Raw genomic sequence first — 22,767 nt, forward strand, 5'->3', positions numbered from 1 at the left:
CTGCCCCTCCCCCGTTCATGCTGTGTCTCTCTCTGTCTCAAAAATAAATAAGTGTTAAAAAAAAATTTTTTTTTTAAATGGTTAATGTGCTAAATTTTGTGTTGTGTATAATTTACCAAAATTTTTAAAAATAAAGAAAGAAAGCAATTAAAAACAATCCATTCGATTTCTGGACATTTCTGTTGGAAAGTTTAACTCCTTCTACCAGAAGCCCTGTTCAAGTTTATATTCCGGAGCCATGGCAAGTTTCCCTGGATGAAGACTTCTAGCTTGTCCCTTCCGAGCAATCTGTTCGAGGCTGACTAGCCCCAGTTCCTTCAAAAGGTCATCCTATTTTGTTTTATTTTATAATTTACCTGAATCATTATCAGGATAATCTTTTGGTTCTTATTCCATATGTATTGCTCTCTTTTCCTTGCTTGTTCAGTGTGTCTCCCTTTTAATTTATTTGTTGAAGGAAACTGGGTCATTTGTCCTCGAGAGTGTTGGTACTTGCACCAACACTATAATGAGTTGACAGTTCCTCTGTCCTCTATATTGCCTGTGAATCATTAATTGGATTGAGATTCTTTATTTTATAAATGCTTGTAATCCAATTACATAAGAATCCATTGTTGATCTTTTTTTAATAGTGGAAGGGGTACTGTTTTAGCCCCTACCCCCATCCTCAGTAATTTGTTTGGAAAATTGTACACATGCAGAAAAATTGAAAGAACAATATGTTGAACACCCATGTACCCTTTACATAGACTCACCAACCTTTATCACCTTTAATACATGTACAAATACACAATTTCCCCCCCTGCATCTTTTGAGCCAAAGTTATCAGGACACTTTACTCCAAAATATTTTAGCACATGATTGCTAAGAATAAGGACATTCTCCCATAGAAACACAATTGTATTGATGTAGGAAATTTGTGTTCTACCTAATTTATATATTGTCTATGCTTTATGTATTTCCCACATTATCTAAATAATGTCCTTAATGGCTGTGGGTATTATTATTATTTTTAATCCAGAATCTATGCAAGGATCACAAACTGTATTTAGTTTTCAGGCCATCTTAGTCGCCTAAATTGGTTCTGTGCTTTATTGGGTCTTATGTGACATTGACATTTCCCAAAGATTCCAGGCCAGTTGTTTTACAGAATGTCTCTAAATTTGGATTTGCCTGATTGGTTCCTTATGATTAGATTCAGGGTAAATAATTCCAGCAAAAATACTACGTAGGCTGTGCTGAATCCTTTAGTGCAACACTTGGGAGGCACATGATGTTAGTTTGTCATGTACTGGTGATAGTGTTGATCACTTGGTTAAGCAGGTATCTCTATTGTAAAGCTACCTTTTTGCTTTGGTGAACACAGAGTTGTGTTTCAATTCCAGTTCCACAGTTGAACTCATGGAATTTTAGAAAAGGTACCTAACTTCTCAGATCCTCAATTGCCTCCCTAAAATGGGTGTTGTATAAATATTTCTAGCAGAAGTGTTAAGATAATTAAATGAGATAGTGTATAAAGTGACCTCTAATCTATCAGCTACACCAGGACCTTTGCACGGGAGATGAGGAGGAATTGCTTCCTGAGCAGGTTGCAGAGTCAGAACCTATCCATGGATGTTAATTCTCCAGATTAGTTTGAAATTTTCAGTAATGTTGATAAGAAAATGTGATCAACACGTTAGGTACCTTTAGGAAATTTCAAAGAAAGTGATTAAGAATTAGGAGATGTTTGGTTTCATTTTCAGACCTCTTAAATATGATTTGTCTGCAGTGGTCTTACGTAGAATCGAATTGCCATTTATTCAGACCTCTTTCTGACTGCAATCCGTTTTAATCTATTACCAGGGATTATTTTTTGAAACAGTTTATATGAAGTCTGATTGAGAATAGTGAATCATAATAATTTTGTGACCCATTTACATGCATTACTGTAAAAGTTTCATTTCTTACAAGTGACAATTTTTTAAAGTTAATTAGACTCGGCTACACTGAGGTTAGCAAAAAGTGCTTTGAATTATCAATAATTCAGCAGGGCAGACATTTCTGTATAATGCAGTGGTTTTATAGAGTATTGTGAGATAGTTATCCCTAAAATAAATGGTTGTGAGCATACATCAGCGTGGTGGGGTTCACTTGAATGTAGCGTGAAGTGATAGCATCTATGCTTTCTATTATTGGGCAGAGTGTGGGACATCAGTCTTTCTGGCCATGAACTACTAGCAACCTTTGTCCTTTGTGTTACCTTTAGTTAAAAACGAAAAATGAGCACAAGTGCTGGCTGATGGCCATGTCTTTCTCACAGCTAAAAATTCATCAGGGAAAGAAAAATGGGATTGCAGATTTGGATTTGTTTCATTGCATGAATGATATGTGACATTTTGTAAATTATTTATCACCGCAAGGATGGCAGCAATGGCTTGAGCATTGTTATATCAAATGAAAGCAGGAATCCCATTAGTACAAGGACTGGGTTTTAGCTAGAATCTATCAGGGGAATGTTGTCACTTTAAAACCAGATTGTTCTTTTAATTGCTATTTAAAGGAACAAAAGTGTTCCCAAGGTACTACAGTTGAGCAGTTGCAAGTAATAACTATGGATCCATAATTATGCAGTGCTGATTATCTGGCATTTAAAAAATTGTGGCTGGAGTCAGTGACCAATTTGTTGTTGCTTGTCTTTTTTTGGTTTTTCTGGTACAAAGTGTTTTATACTCTGCTTTTTAACTGTGGCTACAAAAATACATTTGCATAGCTACTTCAGAAATTAAAGCCTGTGCATATTAAGAGAACAAATTAAACTGAAAATAAGGGCAAGATAACGAATACTCACATTGTAGGATGAAATTAATAATCATATTGAACAATTTTGCACATCCTCAGTCATAAGATGAATTGTGTTTTTTGATGACATGTTTTCACAGTGAACCAAGACATTTGTTGGAATCATTATAACCATTTGAAATCGTATCTTAGAGATGAGGGTTTCTTCTTTTAACTAGCATATGTTCCTTCCGTTTATTCAGCTAACATATATTTTGAGTGCCTACTATGTATCAGGCAATGTATTAATTAGGCATTTGGGACAGAGTAGCTGAACAACTAAGGGTTTATTTTGTGCTGATACATACTTAAAAAGTTAGACCTTGCAAAATCTTATTCTTAATTTACATTAAAAAGATTTATGATTATGCTAACTTTTCTTGCCCTGAATTTTTGATTCTTGAGATTCAAATATAAATACATATAGCTACATTCAGATGGCTAGAGACAACATGTGTGAAGCCTTGGAATATGCAATAAAATTTTAATTTTCATACAGTTTTGGCTGTTCAAAATAAATGTGACCAGATCTGTAGACACAGTCAACTTATTCATATGAATGGGAATATTAGCATCACTGGTAGTCATAAATAACAATGCAGACACTGAGATGTATATGCAGACTTATACATTGTTAAAAGCAGTTTCCTCAGAGGCAAGGGGTACTAGGGGATTAGACAAATGTTTTGTTTTTTATTTTATTAATGTGGGGATGTCAGAGATTGAGACTTTATCTCCTTTGTGTGGCATGGTGTGGTTTACTTTGGAAGACCTTGGTGCCAGAAAGACCTTGTTAGTGATCCTTTGAGCTTCCCAAGTGATCTCACAGCATTTTAAAGTTCTTGTTTATTATGTCACCTAACAACATGCCAATATTGTATATCAAAAATTTAAGAGATGAATAATAGTGGCCTCCACTAGAACATTTGACAAAGTTTAGTTAAACAATCTGAACTAATTAGATGGTATTCATAAATTATAATGCTGAATAGATGAATCAATTTATTATAAGCATATGGATTATGGGAACAATTGATATTTCAAGTGAATCTGTTTGTTTAATCTCTGTACCCAATGTGGGACTTGAACTCATGACCCCAAAATCAAGAGTCACATCCTCTACCGACTGAGCCAGCCAGGCACCCCTGAAAAGAGTCTTTAATAATATTCATTTCAGGAAGGTTATATAATATATAAAGGTCTTAGATTTCATTGGCTTAATATAAATTACTTCTGAATCTTACTATTAGACTTCAATGCATTATTCAGGTAATACTTTAGCATCAAATGACTGAAGAGATTTTTTTTTTAATTAGGAAATGTTGTTTTGTATCCCTTACTCAGCATTTTCTCTTTGTTAAGGAAATACATAAGAAGCTTTGAGTTTAATATTTTGTCGTTAATTTTGAGATGGAAAACTGAGTATTTTTTCATTTTAATTTTGTCACAGCCCCGTGCCGACCCCATTCCGATATGTAGCTTCTGTTTGGGGACTAAAGAATCAAATCGTGAAAAGAAACCAGAAGAACTCCTCTCTTGTGCAGATTGTGGCAGTAGTGGTAAGTTGGTATTTTTTTGTATAGTTGCTCCTCTATAACTTGTATGCTATTTATATCTCTATCAAAACTGCATTTGTTTTTTAAAGCAATTATTTGGTAATAGCATAGGCTTTAAATTTAATAAGTAAGTGCAACTAGAGAGGAAACGTGTGTTTATATTAGCACTGACATAAAGGTACCATGTATGTTTATATAGTAGTAGTAGTAGTATTAATATTTATAATTAAGCTTTGATTTCATACCAACATTGGTAACTCAGTGTGGAGTATTTTGCAGGAAAATTCAGTGTAGAGAATTCTATGTTTTCAGGCTGAATACAACTAGAATCGCTTGTTTTATATAATAGGCAGTCTCAACTTAAGAGATCCTGGAGTTGGAATATATAGTGTTTCAGGTCATGACACCTACTGGTGAGATACAATATTACAACCCAGCTATGTGTGACTCTGAATGAAAGGGACAGTGTTCTGGAAACTGCAGGACAGAGTCAAGAAATCATCAGGCATGAAAAAATTCAGATTGCCTAGAATAAGATAGGAAAAGAGTGGTCTATAAAGAAGGCGATGTTGAAATCAAGGAATTGCTGGGTAAGGACACTGGACCAATCGTTGGCAAATTGTAGTATTCAGGATGCTGTCAAGTAGCTGTCACCTGTGCTTTTTTCCTCAATCTGAGTTTTTAAGACCACATCTCCAGTTCTAAAATGGAAAATAAAAGTCAAATTGTGCTTACCAAGCCGGTCTTCCTTCTTGCTAATTAGATGATAGTTGCCTACATTCTCTCTCTCTCTCTCTCTCTCTCTCTCTCTCTCTCTCTCTCTCTCTAGTTGTATGTATGCATATACACACACAGACCCTCCAGCCGACTGAGTGGCAGTTAATTGGATTAAAAAAATAATCTCTGTTAATCTTTAAATTTCCTTCTCTCTGTTCTTCTCTCTTCTATCACTTTTCCCCCACAGTGTTATTTTAACATTCATAAGCAAGTATTTCTGTAGTTATAATTATCTTTAAGAACAACAACAAGACTGCAAAAAGCCACAGAATACCGTCATTTAGGAAATCAGTATAGTGTAGTGGTTAAGAACAAACTCAAGAGCCAGCCTTGCCCCAGTTCCTGTACATTGAGTTAGTTACTTAACTATTTTGTGCCTTGATTTCATCACTAGAAAATTAGATATTGGTAGCACCTACCTCTTGGATTTTGTGGGAGTTCAATGAAAGAACACAGGTAAATAGCCTAGCACAGGGTCTACAGTAACTATGGTAAGTGTGCTGTAAATGTCAGCCATTGTCATTATTTGCCATGTTTGCTGTTGTCCTTGATTGCTCCAAGTAATTTCAAATCTTATCACCATTTTTGACAGCTGTTTGATGGTTGGATAGAGGAAATGTTTCATGCTGAGGAATGACAGTGTTGTGTAATGATTCTCCCTCCTCCTATAAAGGTTTAACTTGGTAGGCTGTATGTGGTTCTGCAGTTTTCAGGACCCTTCTAGGAAGGGAGAGCCTTGGAAATAAGACATTTCAAACTCTGCCTGAGAAATGCATTCTGACAGTCTTTTTGATGGGCTTTACAGATTCATTAAAATTCTTTACCTGCCCATGGTATCATGGATAGTGACAAAAGGGCATGGAAACATTATCTGTATGTTCAGTTTAATAAATTTCAACCCTCCAATCTCCCTGTTTTATCCTGGTAAAGTAGTCCCTCACTCATCACTTCTGACTCTGGAGTTATCTTTTGGGTTTTCTCACGAGGCTCATTCTGAATGAATTATTCTTTTGTTTAACTGCCTGATCAGTTTAGTGGTGTTCACTTGTCTAGGGTTTACCCTTTGTTATTTTTAAGGTGGTACTTTAAAAACTACCTTCACTGGTTTTTTTTTTTTTCTTAGTGTATCTATTTGTCTGGATGCCGAGACAGATTAAAAGTGCACTTAAATGTGGGAAGAAAAGTTCCCTTCATATATTTCCTTACCTCTGCTGATACACTTACTTGAGTTGATAAGGAATTTGAGATCATTATCTACCAGATCATAACTTCAAGGCCTCCTTCACAAGGTATAAAGGTGTAATTCTAAACAGGTAGATCTTAGATTTTCTGATGTAATCAATCTCCTTCGTCTTTCCCAGATTGAAGACCTGCCAAAGGAGAGGTTTGATCTCCTTTATACTTTGAGGTCACCGAAATTTTTTCCCCCTAAAGTTTCTTATTTTACCAGGGTATGTAGGTGTAATGTTAGGTTTTCTCTTCAAAAACACTTTTGTTTTCTCTTTTAACAAATGGAGAATGGACTAAGGATACTGTCTGGAAGGCTTATATAACTAGGGTCATTTTGTGAGCCGGCCTTTCCTCCTCCTTTCAGGTAGAAAAAGCCAGAGGCTTTGGAGTCAAGGTATGGGTCATGGCAGAAATTCAAGCCCTTGGGGGCATCGTGTCCCTTTGTTTAGAATAGAGGATCTCCAAGAGCTGCTCTGGACTCCACCATGGGGACTGGCTCAGTGTTGAGGTTCACCTAATATTCCCTTCAATGTGCTTTGCCAGTCTGGATTTAGCTACTTTAGTCAAAACAACAACAACAACACTGTTCCTAGCTCAGGGCGATGCATTGTAGACATTTACTTCATCTGGTACATCAGAGGAGTAGACTTTGTTATTTGCTACTCTTTAAATAGAAGAATCAAAATAAAATATGGGTCTTCTTTGGAGAGCTTGGGGGGATTCTTGTAGTTATAATGTTCTGTTGTGACACTTGATAATTATAGAGGAAAAAACAATAACATAGGCTGGCATGGCTCAACAGTACCCTCTAATAATGGTAGAAACCCCATTGTCACAGTCCAGTCCAGTTTCTCCAATGGGAATTACAGAGTGGTTGGTACCCCTAGTTGGCCTTATGGAAATGGCCACTATCTCACACTCAGAAGAGTCCCCTGGTTCTAGGATTGAATTGAAACTGTTTGTAATGATCAAAGGACTCCCTAATGTAAAATGCTCATGTGAAAAAAATACCCAAAGCAGTATAAAACCAGAAAAAGGAAATATAGATGGCAGCCTATAAGGAGGATCATTCTTAAATGTGTTTCCCATATGTGCCTTTTGGTTTGTAGTGCCTCTGTCTGAAGTACCATTTGTATGATGTCACACTTAAGCTCTGCTTAGATTTCATAGATGAGAGTAATAAATGTTTCCTTCTCCTTACATCATAAAGTAAGCCAATTAGAAATGTCTCTATTTTTAAAGTGGCTTAGTGCTGCAAATGGGCAGTACTTTATTTAACTATGTTTTTCCTGCTGAAAGTTCCTTTGAGAAAATAATTCAGGTTTACAGACAGTAAAAATAAGAGGTGAGGTGCCGAGTGCACGGAGCCCCAAATGTGGTTTTCCAGTTTTCTGCTTGCTGGCTGTGTAAGTGCAGTTTTCATATCTGTAAAATGTGGAGGGTGATGTCTGCAGCCCTGCACCCATAGCGCTGTTGTGAGCATCCAGTGAGATAATGATATGAAGATTATCGGTAACTATAAAACATTACACAAGCATGAAGGATTATTCTAACCACTAATACGAATGAGGGAATCATCAGATAGTCTTCAGGTCTTTAGAAATGTTGGGACTAGGAAGTGATTTTACTTGACTTTCATGGATCAGCCTACTTTGAAATTAACACTGTTATATTCTCTTTGCCTCATTAAGACCAAATTATCTTTAATTAGCTTCACATAAGTATTAGATATTATACCAAATGAAATTTTGTGTCTGCTGCTCAGATTGCTGGGTGGTTAAATCTTACTTACAGATGAGTTGTGTGCATGTGTGTTTTCAAATTAGCAAATCTAAGATAAGTGTACAGTTCCAAATTACAGCTTTATTCTAAGTGGAAGCTCATGGAAACTGGAGACAGAGGCCGCTGTGATGCAGCTGGGAAGGCAAGAACCACACCTTTGTACAGTAAAGGGAGCACAAGCTGTGGCATCAGATGTCATTCTGCCCTCAGACCTGAAGTCTCTGCTGGGTTTCTTTAATTGTGTGTTAACCCTGAACAAAACTTGCCTGCCTTCTTCTCCCAGACTGAACTGGTAGGTGCAGTATGCAGATAAGTAGGTATATAAAGAAAGATCACTCGTTTCTTTGGGTCACTGTGAGAAAATTCCCAGGGATTGGTTGGTTAGTTATCCAGTTTCACACCAAGTCGATACTGATTGAATGATTAGGTTGGGAAGGAGACCCTTGACTACAGAGAAACCTAAAGATGGACTCCAAAGAGGAATACATAGATTGGAGGAGGAAGGACTGATGAACCCCACCTTCTCCAAGCCCGCAGCTGGATTGATTATCTAAGTGCAGAAACTTTGCTCATGGCCTTTTATTTCACTGAAATTGTGCTTGTTAGGATTAACAGTGACTTCCATGTAGCAAAATCTGAAGGTCACGTTTCAATCTGTATCAGATTCTAGTGCACATCTCTCAGTTGACACCAAGTAGTCCTCAGCCCCGTGTGGCCTGTTGAGAATCTTTTTCCTTAAGTGTTCTTTTCCTTTGGCTTCTGTGATCTCATATTCTCTGTGTTTTCTGTCACCACTTCCTTCTCTATATATTTTTTGTTAGCTTCTTTGTCTCTATCCATCCCCTAAATGTTTCTTCAGGCTTCTGTCCTTAGCCCTGTGCTTCTTTGCTTCATAGCTTCAGATACTTAGATATAAATGCCTTCAGAATTTCTCCACTTGGATGCCCTGTAGGCTTTGCAGAGTTAAGTATCCCAAACAGGCTATCAACCTTGCAGTGCCCCTGCCACCCCAAAACAATAAACACTACGATAACAACAGAAATCTCAGCAAACTGACTTCTTTCTTCTCCTCAGGGATTTCCCATTTCAGCGAATGGCTATTCAGTCAGTTCCACAAGCCATCCTGTGTTCTATTCTCACACGAAGGAATCGCTGAAAATACATGGATTCTGTGTCCTAATTTATATTACACATCCTCAGTAAATCCACACACTCCCACCAAACCCGCTCAGATCTGCTATTATAATAACCTAAATATAATCTTGACTCTCTTTCCCCTCCTCATCTATTTTCCATGCTGCAAGGCTAAGTGAAAGTTTTAAACTTTAAATCTATTCACAGATTTAGTGGCTACCAATTACCCTTAGGAAAAATCCAAATTCTTTAATATAGTCCCCAAATCCTCTTCAGATTGGGCTCCTGTTCGACCTATTTTGCATCACTACCCCCACCCCGTATATTGTGCACACTAGTTCTGTTGAACCTTTCTTTTGTGAGTGTGCCGTGTTCCCCTGTCCCTCAGCACATTCTAGCTTCTCCCACCTTGCCCCTCAACTGGTCCCATCTAATCCCATTCATCCTATGGGTCTCTTCTGTAGGAAGGTGTTTTTCTAACCTGCTAGATTCGCCCATATCTCTGAGCTGCCCATTGTCACATATTAGTTCTAATTCTTATTTAATGTGTCTCTTTCCTGCTAGACTATGCCTGTCTTGTCCTCACCCTGTCTCAGATGGACAGATGGTTGATCAGATAGCCAGTCCGAGGGTCCCAGTGTCAGAGTGTTTATTAGTTTTCCATTGGTGCTGTAACAAATTACCACAAAGTTGTTGACGGAATTCATTTCCTTGGGTTTGTTTCTAGGACCAAGACCCCCATTTTCTTTTTCTTCCTTCCTTCCTTTCTTTCTTTTTAAATTTTTTTTAACGTTTATTTATTTTTGAGAGAAAGAGACAGTGTGAGGGGGAGAGGGACAGAGAAAGAGGAAGACACACAATTAGAAGCAGGCTCCAGGCTCTGAGCTGTCAGCACAGAACCCGATGCGGGGCTCAAACCCCTGAACCGTGAGATCATGACCTGAAGCTGAAGTCGGATGCTCAACCAACTGAGCCACCCAGGCGCCCCGTCTGTCTGTTCGTTTTCTTTCTTTCTTTCTTTCTTTCTTTCTTTCTTTCTTTCTTTCTTTCTTTCTTTCTTTTTCTTTCTTTCTTTCTTTCTTTCTTTCTTTCTTTCTTTCTTTCTTTTTTCTTCCTTCCTTCCTTCCTTCCTTCCTCTCCCTCCCTCCCTTTCTTTTCTTTTCTTTTCTTTTCTTTTCTTTTCTTTCCCTTTCTTTCTTTCTTTCAACAAATACTTGTCTATATGTGTGTATATGTGTGTGTGTGCATATATATAATATATTATTTTAATTCCAGTTTAGTTAATGTACAGTGTTATATTAGTTTCAGGTGTACAATATAGTGATTCAACAACTTTAAATATTACTCAGTGCTCTATCAAGGTAAGTGTACTCTTAATCCCCTTCACCCATCCCCCCACTCACCTCCCTCTGATAACCTTCTGTTTGTTCTCTAGATAGTTAAGAGTCTGATTCTTGGTTTGTCTTTTTTCCCCCTTTGTTTTGTTTCTTAAATTCCACATATGAATGAAATCATAGTATTTGTCTTTCTCCGACTGACTTATTTCACTTAACATTCTAATCTCTAGATTCATTCATGTCATTGCAAATGCCAAGATTTAATTCTTTTTTATGGCTGAATAATATTCTCTCATACACACACACACACACACACACACACACACACCACATCTTTATCCATTCATCTATCAATGGTCGCTTGGGCTGCCTCCATAATTTGGCTATTGTAAATAATGCTGCTATAAACATTGGGGTGCATATATCCTTTCAAATTAGTGTTTTTGATTCTTTGGGTAAATACCCAGTATTGCGATGACTGGATCATATGATAATTCTATTTTTAACTTTTTTGGGAACCTCCATAATGTTTTCCACAGTGGCTGCACCAGTTTGCATTCCCACCAACAATGCACAAGAATTCCTTTTTGTCCACATCTTTGCCAACATTTGTTGTTTCTTGTGTTTTTCATTTTAGCCATTCTGACAGGTGTGAAGTGGTAACTCATCATAGTTTAGATTTGCATTTCTCTGATAAGTGATGATGAGCATTTTTTCATGTGTCTGCTGACCATCTCTATGTCTTCTTTAGAGAATTGTCTATTGGTGTCTTCTGCCCATTTTTTATTGGATTATCTGTTTGTTGAGTGTTCAGTTGTATCAGCTCTTTATATATTTTGGACACTAACCCTTAATCGGTTATGTCATTTGCAAATATCTTTTTCCATTCAGTAAGTTGCCTTTTAGTTTTATTGATTATTTCCTTCACTATGCAGAATCTTTTTATTTTGATGTAGTTCCACTAGTTTAATTTTGCAATTATTTTCCTTGCCTCAGGACACATATCTAGAAAAATATTGCTACAGACAGTGTCAGAGAAAGTACTGTCTGTGCTTTATTCTAGGATTTTTATGATTTCAGGTCTCACATTTAGGTCCTTAGTCCATTTTGAGTTTATTTTTGTCAATGATGTAATAGAAAGTGGTTCAGCTACATTCTTTTGCATGTAGCTGTCTAGTTTTCCCAGCACCATTTGTTGAAGAGACTATCTTTTTTCCTATTGCATGTTCTTGCCTTCTTTGTCAAAGATTAATTGACCATATAATCATGAGTTTGTTTCAGGCTTTTTATTCTGTTCCATTGATCTATGTCCATTTTTGTGCCAGTACCATATTGTTTTGATTACTACAGCTTTGTAGTATAATGTGAAATCTGAAATTTTCATACCTCCTGCTTTGTTTTTCTTTTTCAAGATTGCTTTCACTATTCAGAGTCTTTTTTGTTTTCATACAAATTTTAGGGTTGTTTATTCTAGTTCTGTGAAAAATACTACTGGTATTTTGTTAGGGATTAGGATTAGGTTAAATCTGTAGATTACTTTGGGGAGTATGGACATTTTAACAATATTTGTTCATCCAACCTGTGGGCATGAACGTCTTTCCATTTCTCTGCATCATCTTAAATTTCTTTCATCAGTGTTTTATAGTATGCAGTGTAAAGTCTTTCACTTTTCTTGGTTAAGTTTATTCCTAGGTATTTTATTATTTTTGATGCAATTGTAAATGAGATTGTTTTCTCAGTTTCTCTTTATTCTGCTTCATTATTAGTGGATAGAAATGCAGCAGATTTCGGGGGCACCTGGGTGGCTCAGTTGGTGAAGTGTTCGACTCTTGATTTCCGTTCAGGTCATGATCTCATGGTTTGTGGGTTCAAGCCCCACATGTCTGCACTGACCGTGTGGAGCCAGCTTGGGATTCTGTCTGTCTGTCTGTCTCTCTCAAAATAAGTAAATAAACATTAACAAAAAAAGAAATGCAACGGATTTCTGTACACTGATTTTGTATCTTTCGACCTTACTGAATTCATTTATCAGAACTAGTTGTTTTTTCATAGAATCTTTTGAGGCTTCTATATGTAGTACCATGTCATCTACAAATAGTGAAAGTTTTACTGTTTCCTTACCAATTTGGATGCCTTTTATTCCTTTTTCTTATCTGATTGCTATGGCTAGGACTTCCAGGACTCTGTTGAATAAAAGGGGTGAGAGTGGACATTCTGGGCTTCTTCCTGACCTTCGGGGGGAAAGCTCTCAGGGTTTTCTTGTTGTTTTGTTTTGTTTTGTTTTAAGACTTTATTATTTTTTTAGTAAACTTTCTGTCCAACATGGGGCTTGAACTCACAACCCCATGACCTAGAGTCATATACTCTACCAACTGAGCTAGCCAGGCACACTCAAAACTCTGTTTTTCACCATTGTGTACATTAGCTGTACCAAGATCCCCATTTTGTTGTTGGCTGTTAGGTGAATGACATTCCCTGCTTCAAAAGGCCACCCATATTTCTTGGCTTCTGGTCTCCCCTTTCTTCCATCTTCAAAGCTAGCAAAACTGGGTGGAGTCTTTCACATCTTCCTTTTATCATCTCATTTTACTAACCCGTCTGGGTTAGTCTGGAAAAGATGCTTCTGTTTTTAAGTACTTCTTATTAGATTGGGCCTACACATATAACCCAGAATAATTTCCTCATCTCTAGACCTGTACCCTTAGTCATATCTGCAAAGTCCTGTTTACTGTGTCAGGGAATATAGTTACAGGTTATATAGGGATTACAGCATAGACATCTTTGGGGGGCATTATTCTGTCTACTACAAAGCCCATAGTTTTTTTTCTCCCACAGAGAAAAAGTTTTTACTTCCTCCAAAAATTATTTTTACTGGTTTGCGGTTTCATTGGTATTTTTTTAATTTTAAACAGTATTCCTTTGGTTTTGCTAGATAAAACTGCTGTAAGCGACTATGCTTCATATGTATTCATAATAAGAAAGAATGAGTGAATAAATACACATTATTCTTTCAAATCTGGTTGACCGCACATCACAAAACAAACTCCAAAAAGACAAACAACTATGAATTGTGTGAGCAGAGGGAACTTACATTTTAGAGGGAATTATTGAGTTTTTGGAATGGGTAAATAGGAGGTAAGGAATTTCATTATCAATAGCATTTTTTGTCCTTTATCTAATTACTATAATTGTGTAGTGGTGTTTCAAGCTCAGTTACAGTCTTTTGTGTTAATTTAAAGTGGCCGTGAGAAAATAAAATGGAAATGTTTCTTCATCCCTCAGCATCCTTTACAGAATCATAGAAATTTAGAGCTGGAAGGGATCTATGGCCAATTCTCTTGAGCTAAATAAAGGTAAGATTGCTGCCTAAAGGGAAGATAGGCTGAAGATTTTAGAATTTGACAGGGTAGCTTAAATGGTAGTTTTGAGATATAATAGTGCTTAAAGTGAGAGAAAGCAATAAGAGGAGGAATATTCCTTGCTCTTGATTGACAGTGGCTGAAATCCTTTAATTTTTAAAATGTGTAATTATTAAAAAGTATTTTCCATAGGATCTTGGTGAGAATAAGTAGTAAACTAAAATAAGATGTGAATTACCTTAGTTACTGGATATTAAGCTAAGGTACAAAAGCAGATTTAAATGTAGAGAAATTCAGTGCATGAAATTGAGGTCATATGTGCTGGTGATGTATGACTTACAGGAAGTAATAAAAAGGGGGGGAAAGAAGTAAATGGTATACTTTTAAGCTGATGGGACCCATTTTAAGCGTGGAATTTAAATTGCTGTTCTTTAAAACTTGAGTTCTTACCCCCATAACTATATGGGGGGGGGGGGTGAGGGAGAACCCTGATCACAGTAGATCTCTCCCCTCTCCTTTCAGAGTACACTTCTTAAAGTAGGCAAGCAAGCTGTCTTTGTTTGCTATTCCTGAGCAGAAAGAGGTGATTGATACCATTTTTATATATTTAAACTTCCTCCCCCTGTACTCATTTGAATGAGAGGAACCCTTCTAAAAGAATGGTGTCATAGGTTAAATGCATCTGCCTGAGTGTCTCTGAAGCCTGAGTTTGTAATCCTATGACAACATTTTATTTGCTCAACATCTTAAATACAGATGTTTAGAATTTTTTTTTTTTTTTTTTTTTTTTTTAGCTCAGGAATAGTGTGCTTTTATTAACGGTATTGATGATTGATTTTGAATGTTTTTACTTCAAAAAGCCAAATCTCCTAGTGGGTGGAATTTTATGAAGCACCTGTTAAGCTTTAGGGAGGAGGACCTTTTTGGCAGCAACCCAAAAAACATATTTAAACAATGAGCCTGCCAAAGTCAGGAAATTATAAAACAGTTTTGAAATTGCAGAATCTGCTTTTTTTATTACCCTCAGGTTTCTTTTGCAGCTTGGTTATAAGTTCTTTCACATGGGATTTACTAATGTTCTTACTATTTTAAGACCAGATTTAGAAAAAATAAAATCAGGTTTAGGGATCTCAGGTTTATGTGATAAAAGACCATCACATTTTAAACTGAACTGCCTTCCAAAGAGACTAGGCTCACACTCCCAAGCCTTTTGGAGGAATCTATTACTCAGTGTAGGTTGGGTGGCTTCCTCGAATGGTGTTGCTGCTTAGGGTCTCGAGTTTTGCTCTGTGAAGTGAGTGCTGCTAGATAAAGTGTGCCCAAAACTGTGTGGAAAAGGTGAGCACTCAGAAAAATGGGGGAAACCTGCTGAGGGTGTTCTTCTTGGCATATTCCATTTGACGTGGCTCTTCCAACTTCTTAACTCTCAGATTCACAATTTCTGCTTCTACTTTCAGAATTTAAGTTCAAGGACCAGGGGCAAGATGGCAATAGTATCTTCTTTCCATATCCCAGCAATGGGGTATTCTCTGTATACTGTTGGTTTATTATTTTATTTTATTTTTTTTGGCATTTATAGTTGTATTATTAAGCTGCCCATTTTACTTAGCTGTCATTTTAAGTTTTATGATTCCAGTATACAGAGCAGGAATTATTTGAACTTCCGTAACTCCTCTCACCATCCAGCACACCAGCAAACTTTGGGTCATTGGTGGCTGATGAGGAGGGCCAGGGCAAGAGGTTAACAGAAGGCACGGGAATGAGAACATGATTTGAGCATGTTATCTTCAAGTTCTCCAAGACTTTTGATTGGAACCTGGTATAAATTTGCCAAATTTCTCTTAAGGAATCATTTGTATAATCACTCAGTTACATACAGGGGAAAAAAGGCAGAGAGGGAAGTATCATTTGGATTCTCTGATCTTTTTGTATTTTCCAGTTCTTTAGGTCTTTAACTGGCATTATCACTATCTATGAACAATGAGGGAATGGGAGTTTAAAAAAATCTAAAGCACCATTCCCATGAAGCAATTTGCTTTTTATTCTTGTAGGACACCCATCCTGTTTGAAATTTTGTCCTGAATTAACAACAAATGTAAAGGCCTTAAGGTGGCAGTGCATCGAGTGCAAGACATGCAGTGCATGTAGAATCCAAGGCAAAAATGCAGTAAGTATGGCTTTCAGTAGTCCATCTCCAGGTAAATTGCTAGTTCTCAGTGTTAAGGTTTGTCATTCTTGTAGACAGTTGCTATTTTCTATTTGAAGATTTAAATACACGTGATTTCAAGTTTCAGCAGGGATCATGGTACCCCTTCGTTATATTTAATTACTGTTAAGCAGATAATAAGAGAATTTGTGGCCTTTTACAGTTAGTTGGTTTCAGTCTCAACGACTCTCTAATATGTTATCTTACAGGATAATATGCTTTTTTGTGACTCCTGTGATAGAGGATTCCATATGGAGTGCTGTGACCCCCCACTTTCCAGAATGCCAAAAGGTGAACTTTTAAAACATAGTAAAAATGTGTTTTATTACATACTCATTAGCCTTGTCCAGCTCAGAGGGATACAGATTCCTTAAGCACTTTTTCATCCCTTCCACCTTCTTATACTTGTGGGTTTGGCACATGTTGTGAGCAGAGAAGTGTAAAAGCATTTAGTTTATGGGTAATGTAATAAAGACTCTAATTCAAGCACAAGGGTAAGAAAGAGACCATTCCTTTCCCAGAACCATTCCCTTATTAGGATCAATTTAGATTAGGTAGGTCAGAAGTTTCGAACACTCTCCATGTTATTCAGTACCATGCTCAGAGGTGAGAAATCACCTATTTTCCATAATGGTTGTAATGATGTCTCCAAATTCCTACGAAATGAGCTACCCCCATTTTCTTGGCCATTAGTTGAAAATTTGAACATGAGCATCGGAACTATTTTATATGGGTATATCCATATGGAATATGGACTTTTGTCTCTGTCTCAGTCTCCTTTCATCATTTTATAATATATTAAACATTAAAAATAACTGCCATATTACAAAATTTATTCATTTTTATTGTGAAAGATTTAGTAAATACAGAGTGGCAGAGCAAAATAAAAAGAACAGTCCATTAGGAATTCCCTCTCAGCTCGCTACACACCTTTAAAAAGAAACAGAACATTTTATACATGTTTTTGTAATCTTTTGTTTTTTCCATCTTTCTAAGATTCTAACATCCTGACATCATTAAATGTTCTCCTAAACACAGTTTTTAATGAGTGCATAGAACTCCATAGTATAGATCTGGGGTAGCAAACCTGTTGACTATGGGCCACAGTTATACTTTGTTGGTACATATACATATACATATACATATACATATACATATATTTTGAAGTCTTCTTTAAAGGCATTACAGGTGAGCTGATACAATATTTTTAAAATTTTGAATTTGCTTCCTTTAGGTGGAGTATGCATGTTGCCCCAATCTCACTACTCCCTCTTGTCTTGAATTCCAGCTTGCTTCAGTTGGGTGGCTCCTGAACATATTTGATTTTGCAACACCATGTATAAACAAATCATAAGTTACTTAACCCCCAATGGTGGATATTACAAATGTTTTCAATTTTTTCTATCCACAATTATTTCCTTAAGATAAATTCCTAGGGGAGGAATTGCTGGATCAAAAGCTGTGTACATGAAAGGTTCTATTAGTTTTCAGACAGACCACCAATGTGTGAGAATATCTGTTTCCCTGTATTGTAACCGACACTTACCATTACTCTATTTCATTGAGTCTGAGACACATTTTATAAAAAATCAGATGCATTTTATAGTCCATAGTGTCTCATTCTTGATGAAATACAGTGGTATTATTTACAATTTGTACCACTTTGATACAATAGAAAAAAGGTCTGATTCTTTTTTTAAGTAATGACATTGAACATATTTTATGTTTGATTATTAGCTATTTGTATATCATTGTAAAATGCTTGTTTTTACCCATTAATCATTTTTCTGTTGGGGTTTTAACCTTTTCTTACTGATTTGTAGAAGTTCTTTATATTTTTATATAGTCCAGTCCATGAATCTTTTTCTTTATGGCTTCAGTCTTAAACACCAGTCATGCTTAAATTAAATAAATAACCACATATTTTTCCTGGTACTTGGTAACATTTAATTTTGTCATAATATTCATCTGCCTAGAATTTATTTTTATAAAGGATAAGAAATAATTCTTTTCCTTCCATATAGATGGTTATTTGTTCTGTCACCACTTCACTGAGTCATTTCATCCTTTCCTCACTGACTTGAAATATGACCTTTTTGATAGGCTAAACTTCTATAGGTTTCAGTTGTTTTGGTATAAAAATTCTTATCCAGTGACCTGTTTCTCTATACCAGATGTATAGTTTTAATTCTTGTAGCTTCAGAGTCCTTAAAAATTTTGTTTTAATTAAAAGTTATATTTTATACTGATTTTTTTTTTTAAGCGTGGAAGATTTCCAGAAAGAAATAAAATAAATTCCTTTTTCCCAGAGATTCTAAAAACCAATTAACTTAAAAACATCTCCCTCTAATCAAAAGATATCTAATATCCGGCAGGATCGGGTTTTCATGTGTGTTTATGTGGTGGAGGGAGGTTTGGTGACATGTTGCAGAAAGCCTCATAGAAGGGTTCTGAGATAGGGACAGCCCTCTGTTCTCACCACCTTGACCCTGGTTGGGGCAGGGGCGGGGGTGGGGGGAGTGGGGTGGGGGGAGTGACCTTTAATGAAGGCTTCCTGAGGAGAATGACAAAAGGGAATATCTACGTTCTAGAGTAAAGTTCTGCATACAGGCATATATATCCTTGGACAGCTTATTTCCACTGCAGTTTATATTTAATATCTCTCCTAAAATGAAACATTAAAATACTTTTCTCATATATATATTAATTCAGGGATGTGGATTTGCCAAGTCTGCAGACCAAAGAAAAAGGGAAGAAAACTACTTCATGAGAAAGCTGCACAAATAAAACGACGATATGCAAAACCCATTGGACGACCGAAAAATAAATTAAAGCAACGATTGTTGTAGGTTGAGATCTTATCAAAAGAAATCTTTTATCTTATGCTTTAAAATACAGGCGATTGTAACCCCCTTAGATTCTATTATCTTTTTAGCATCGTTTTAGAAACTCAAGGGACAAGGAATAGTGCTCTTTTTGCATAGCTGTGGAAATTTTTTGAAAATAACATTTTTAATTACAATTGGCATTTGGGGATCTTCTGTTGGCAGTATCTGTGATGATAAGTGACAGTTTTCAAGCAGCAAGATGGAAGCAGAATGTAAGAATTGGAAAGAATCATTCTGCCTACTTTATTACTGGCTGAGCATTAGAAGAGCTTAATCACATAAATATTTTTGTGGGGATTTTAAAACAAGAGAGGGATTTGTTCACATCTATAGTGAATCTCTTGTCACTCCAGATAGCATTTTAGAAACACGACTTCTCTTTTCTGGTGCTAATTTAGTATTACAACATTTAAGATCCCTTGTATGAAATAGGAGTTTCCAAGAAACCTATAAATGACTCTCCTCGTGTTTGCACACAAAGAGTTAGAACCATTCAGTATGTGCACATGTGTTCAGATATACAGATGAAATAATATGTTCGCAGTGGCCTGCACATCTACTATGATAATCTACTAACCTGTTGCCATGTAGTTGCCATTAAAGCCCAGTGGAACATTCAACCAGAGTTACTTAGAGAAGTAGAGAAAAGATAAGGGGAGAAGTGGATGTGTTTTTTTAACCTTCGAATATAGAATTGGCTTTCAACATCAAATAAGGTGTTAATAAATGAAATCAGCAGAGTTGCATATCTGAAGTAGTTCTATCAATAAGACCTTCTCCAGTCTCTTTAGGCTTTAGTGAAAGGGTCATTGTGATGTAGAAATGAATAGATGCTCTGCACACACTGTGAGCAAACACCAGTTATCTTACTTGTTACTCTTCCCCCTAATTTGATCTGAAGCACTTCACTACCTTACCTGCTCTCAGAAAAACAATATTCTCCTGCACCTCTGTCTCCCAGAGGAGAAATAGAACAATGAATAGAGTTTTCTGTGAAAGCCCTTTTAACTGGTGGACATATTTAAATGGAATTTTTGTTAATTTCTAGAGGCACACATGAAACATTTATGAATAAAATCTTTCATATTAGCATCATTTGAAGTAGAATTTATATGTTTTTGCATTCATCCTGTGTAAGCATTGTTCTCAAAATGGGACTGTATCCTTAGGGCCCAATTAAAAAAACCAAATTAGGATATAAACTTTCTAAACAAAGGACACAGCTGAAAATTGCATCTGGCACCAGTCCTAACTTTTTGTTTGTCCAAAATTGTCCTTTGAGCTTAGGAATTTTTAAGACAGTCTAGGGAGTTTTCCTTTTTACATGCTTTATAAGCATATTATCCTTTCTGGGCAATCGATTCCAGATACAGTCCAAATGCGGTATTGTAATGTGAAACATTTTAGCTTGGATGACTGTTTATTGGTAACCCTTCCTGTGACACAAGATCTCCAGTGAGATCTCCAGCGTTAACCCGATTTGGCTCTATCAATGGTGTCGGGCAAAGCTCCTGGCCGCAGAGCTGCCTCAGATGAGCCCGGTGGCTCACCCTGTCGTTCTGCACCAGAATCCACTTGAGCCGACTGCTGAAATTCATCATTAATGTGCAAGATGACCACTAAAATGTGCTCTTCTGTTTGTAATTAAGATATTTTTATAATTTGATATCATATCATTTTCAGGCTTCCATTTCTTCATTATGAGCCTTCAGCTAAATTGATAATTTTGAAAGTGCATTCTTGGGCCCCAGCACTACCATAATTCACATGCAAATGTTTCTATTGTATAAAATTCTGCTGCAAAATGGGTAGCTTTCCAAGCCCTAGCCTGAGGTGAAGGCAGGCAGCTGCTGTTCCTCTAAGCAGCTGTGGTAGTGGAGTGACCTCTGGTCCATGTTGACCACACAGCTGTATGGCAGAACCAGCGTCAAATGAACTGAAATAGCGTACAGAGATTCTGATGCCAAGTATCTGATAATTACCATGGTAAATGTGCTGCTTCTTCACCAGACTTTCCATGCCATGTCTGACCCGCTGTAGCTTTTCTTTAATCATTTCTTCAGTTTTTGCTATTGTTGTCCTTTTCTCAGCAATATTTTATGCTGTAATTAATCGTCTCCTCTACTTAGAGAGTATTATTGGTTATGTTATCATCCTAAGCATAAACTGCCCAGAGGAAGAAGCTTTCTTTAACATTTTCTTAAAAAAAAAAAAAAGTTACTAATTTATAGACCTACCCAAATTCTATTTATATATAAATTTTCCAATTGAGTTAAAATTGCTTCTGATTAAATAAGCTTATTCTTTCACTTCTAGATAATACGACTTATTAAAAGACGTAGGAAACCATAATTATTTGTGACTACACAAGGGGTAACTTTTTTATTTAAGTATAATGAAGGCATTTGTGTTATTTTAGTCTCTTCAGAACTTTTCTTACTCCTATTGCCCTTGGGTCCACATGGCTTCTTCCAGTGCCTCTTGGATGGGTCCTGGGAGAATCATGACATGCAAATGTGGTGGCTGCTACTTGTTTCTACAAACATCTCGGTGGAGGCACACACACAAAAATAGTTCTTAGGGTTGCAGTCCAGCTTCTTAAGTTTAAGCACAATGAATGCATCTAGTTGCTATAAATTTGTTTTCGATACCTTTATAATTCTATTATTAAATGCTGATACTATTCTCTAAATTTTTGCCTAGGTCTGTAACCAGTGATGAAGGATCCATGAATGCATTCACAGGAAGGGGGTCACCTGGTAGGGGTCAAAAGACTAAAGTCTGTACCACACCTTCATCTGGTCATGCTGCATCTGGGAAGGACTCAAGCAGCAGATTGGCTGTTACAGACCTCACTCGGCCTGGTGCCACCACCAAAATCACCACCACCTCCACCTACATTTCTGCCTCTACACTTAAAGTTAACAAGAAAACCAAAGGGCTCATTGATGGCCTTACTAAGTTTTTTACACCATCACCTGATGGTCGCAGATCACGAGGTGAAATAATAGACTTTTCAAAGCACTACCGTCCAAGGAAAAAGGTCTCTCAGAAACAGTCATGCACTTCTCATGTGTTGGCTACAGGTACCACACAAAAGCTAAAACCTCCACCTTCTTCACTTCCACCCCCAACCCCCATCTCCGGTCAGAGCCCCAGTTCACAAAAGTCCAGCACTTCCGCCTCTTCTACCTCTCCCCAGAGTTCTTCCAGCCAGTCCAGTGTGCCCTCCTTTAGCAGTCTTACTAATAACAGCCAGCTGAAGGCACTCTTTGATGGACTTTCTCATATCTATACCACTCAGGGACAGTCTCGAAAAAAGGGACACCCAAGTTATGCACCACCCAAACGTATGCGTCGTAAATCTGAATTATCTTCCACGGCAAAATCTAAAGCCCATTTCTTTGGAAAACGAGATATTAGAAGTAGGTTTCTTGCTCACTCCTCCTCCTCTAGCTGGGGGATGGCTAGAGGACGTATTTTTAAAGCAATTGCTCACTTCAAGCGAACAACTTTCCTTAAAAAGCACAGGATGCTAGGCAGATTAAAATATAAAGTGACCCCTCAGATGGGGACCCCCTCACCAGGGAAGGGGAGCTTGACAGACGGAAGGATTAAACCTGATCAGGATGATGGTAAGCAAAAGGTCAAAGCTCCAACCAAACCTGCGTCCCGTCC

General features: G+C 37.0%; 1 protein-coding gene across 5 annotated transcripts in view; it reads left to right on the forward strand.

Annotated features, from left to right (window-relative positions):
- Positions 1-22,767, forward strand: part of KAT6B (lysine acetyltransferase 6B) — a 189,443-nt gene that overhangs the window by 116,667 nt on the left and 50,009 nt on the right. For 2 of the 5 annotated variants that reach the window (XM_049645248.1, XM_049645247.1), the window contains exons 4-8: positions 4,271-4,379; positions 16,047-16,162; positions 16,411-16,492; positions 18,914-19,046; positions 21,793-22,724. In XM_049645248.1, coding sequence (XP_049501205.1) covers positions 4,271-4,379; positions 16,047-16,162; positions 16,411-16,492; positions 18,914-19,046; positions 21,793-22,724 — 1,372 coding nt within the window. Of the gene's footprint in view, positions 1-4,270; positions 4,380-10,464; positions 13,990-16,046; positions 16,163-16,410; positions 16,493-18,913; positions 19,047-21,792; positions 22,725-22,767 lie in introns of those variants that run through there. The other 3 variants (XM_049645249.1, XM_049645251.1, XM_049645250.1) reach the window with 3 other exon arrangements.

The sequence above is a fragment of the Panthera uncia genome, chromosome D2 (assembly GCF_023721935.1).
Source record: "Panthera uncia isolate 11264 chromosome D2, Puncia_PCG_1.0, whole genome shotgun sequence".
NCBI lineage: Eukaryota > Metazoa > Chordata > Mammalia > Carnivora > Felidae > Panthera > Panthera uncia.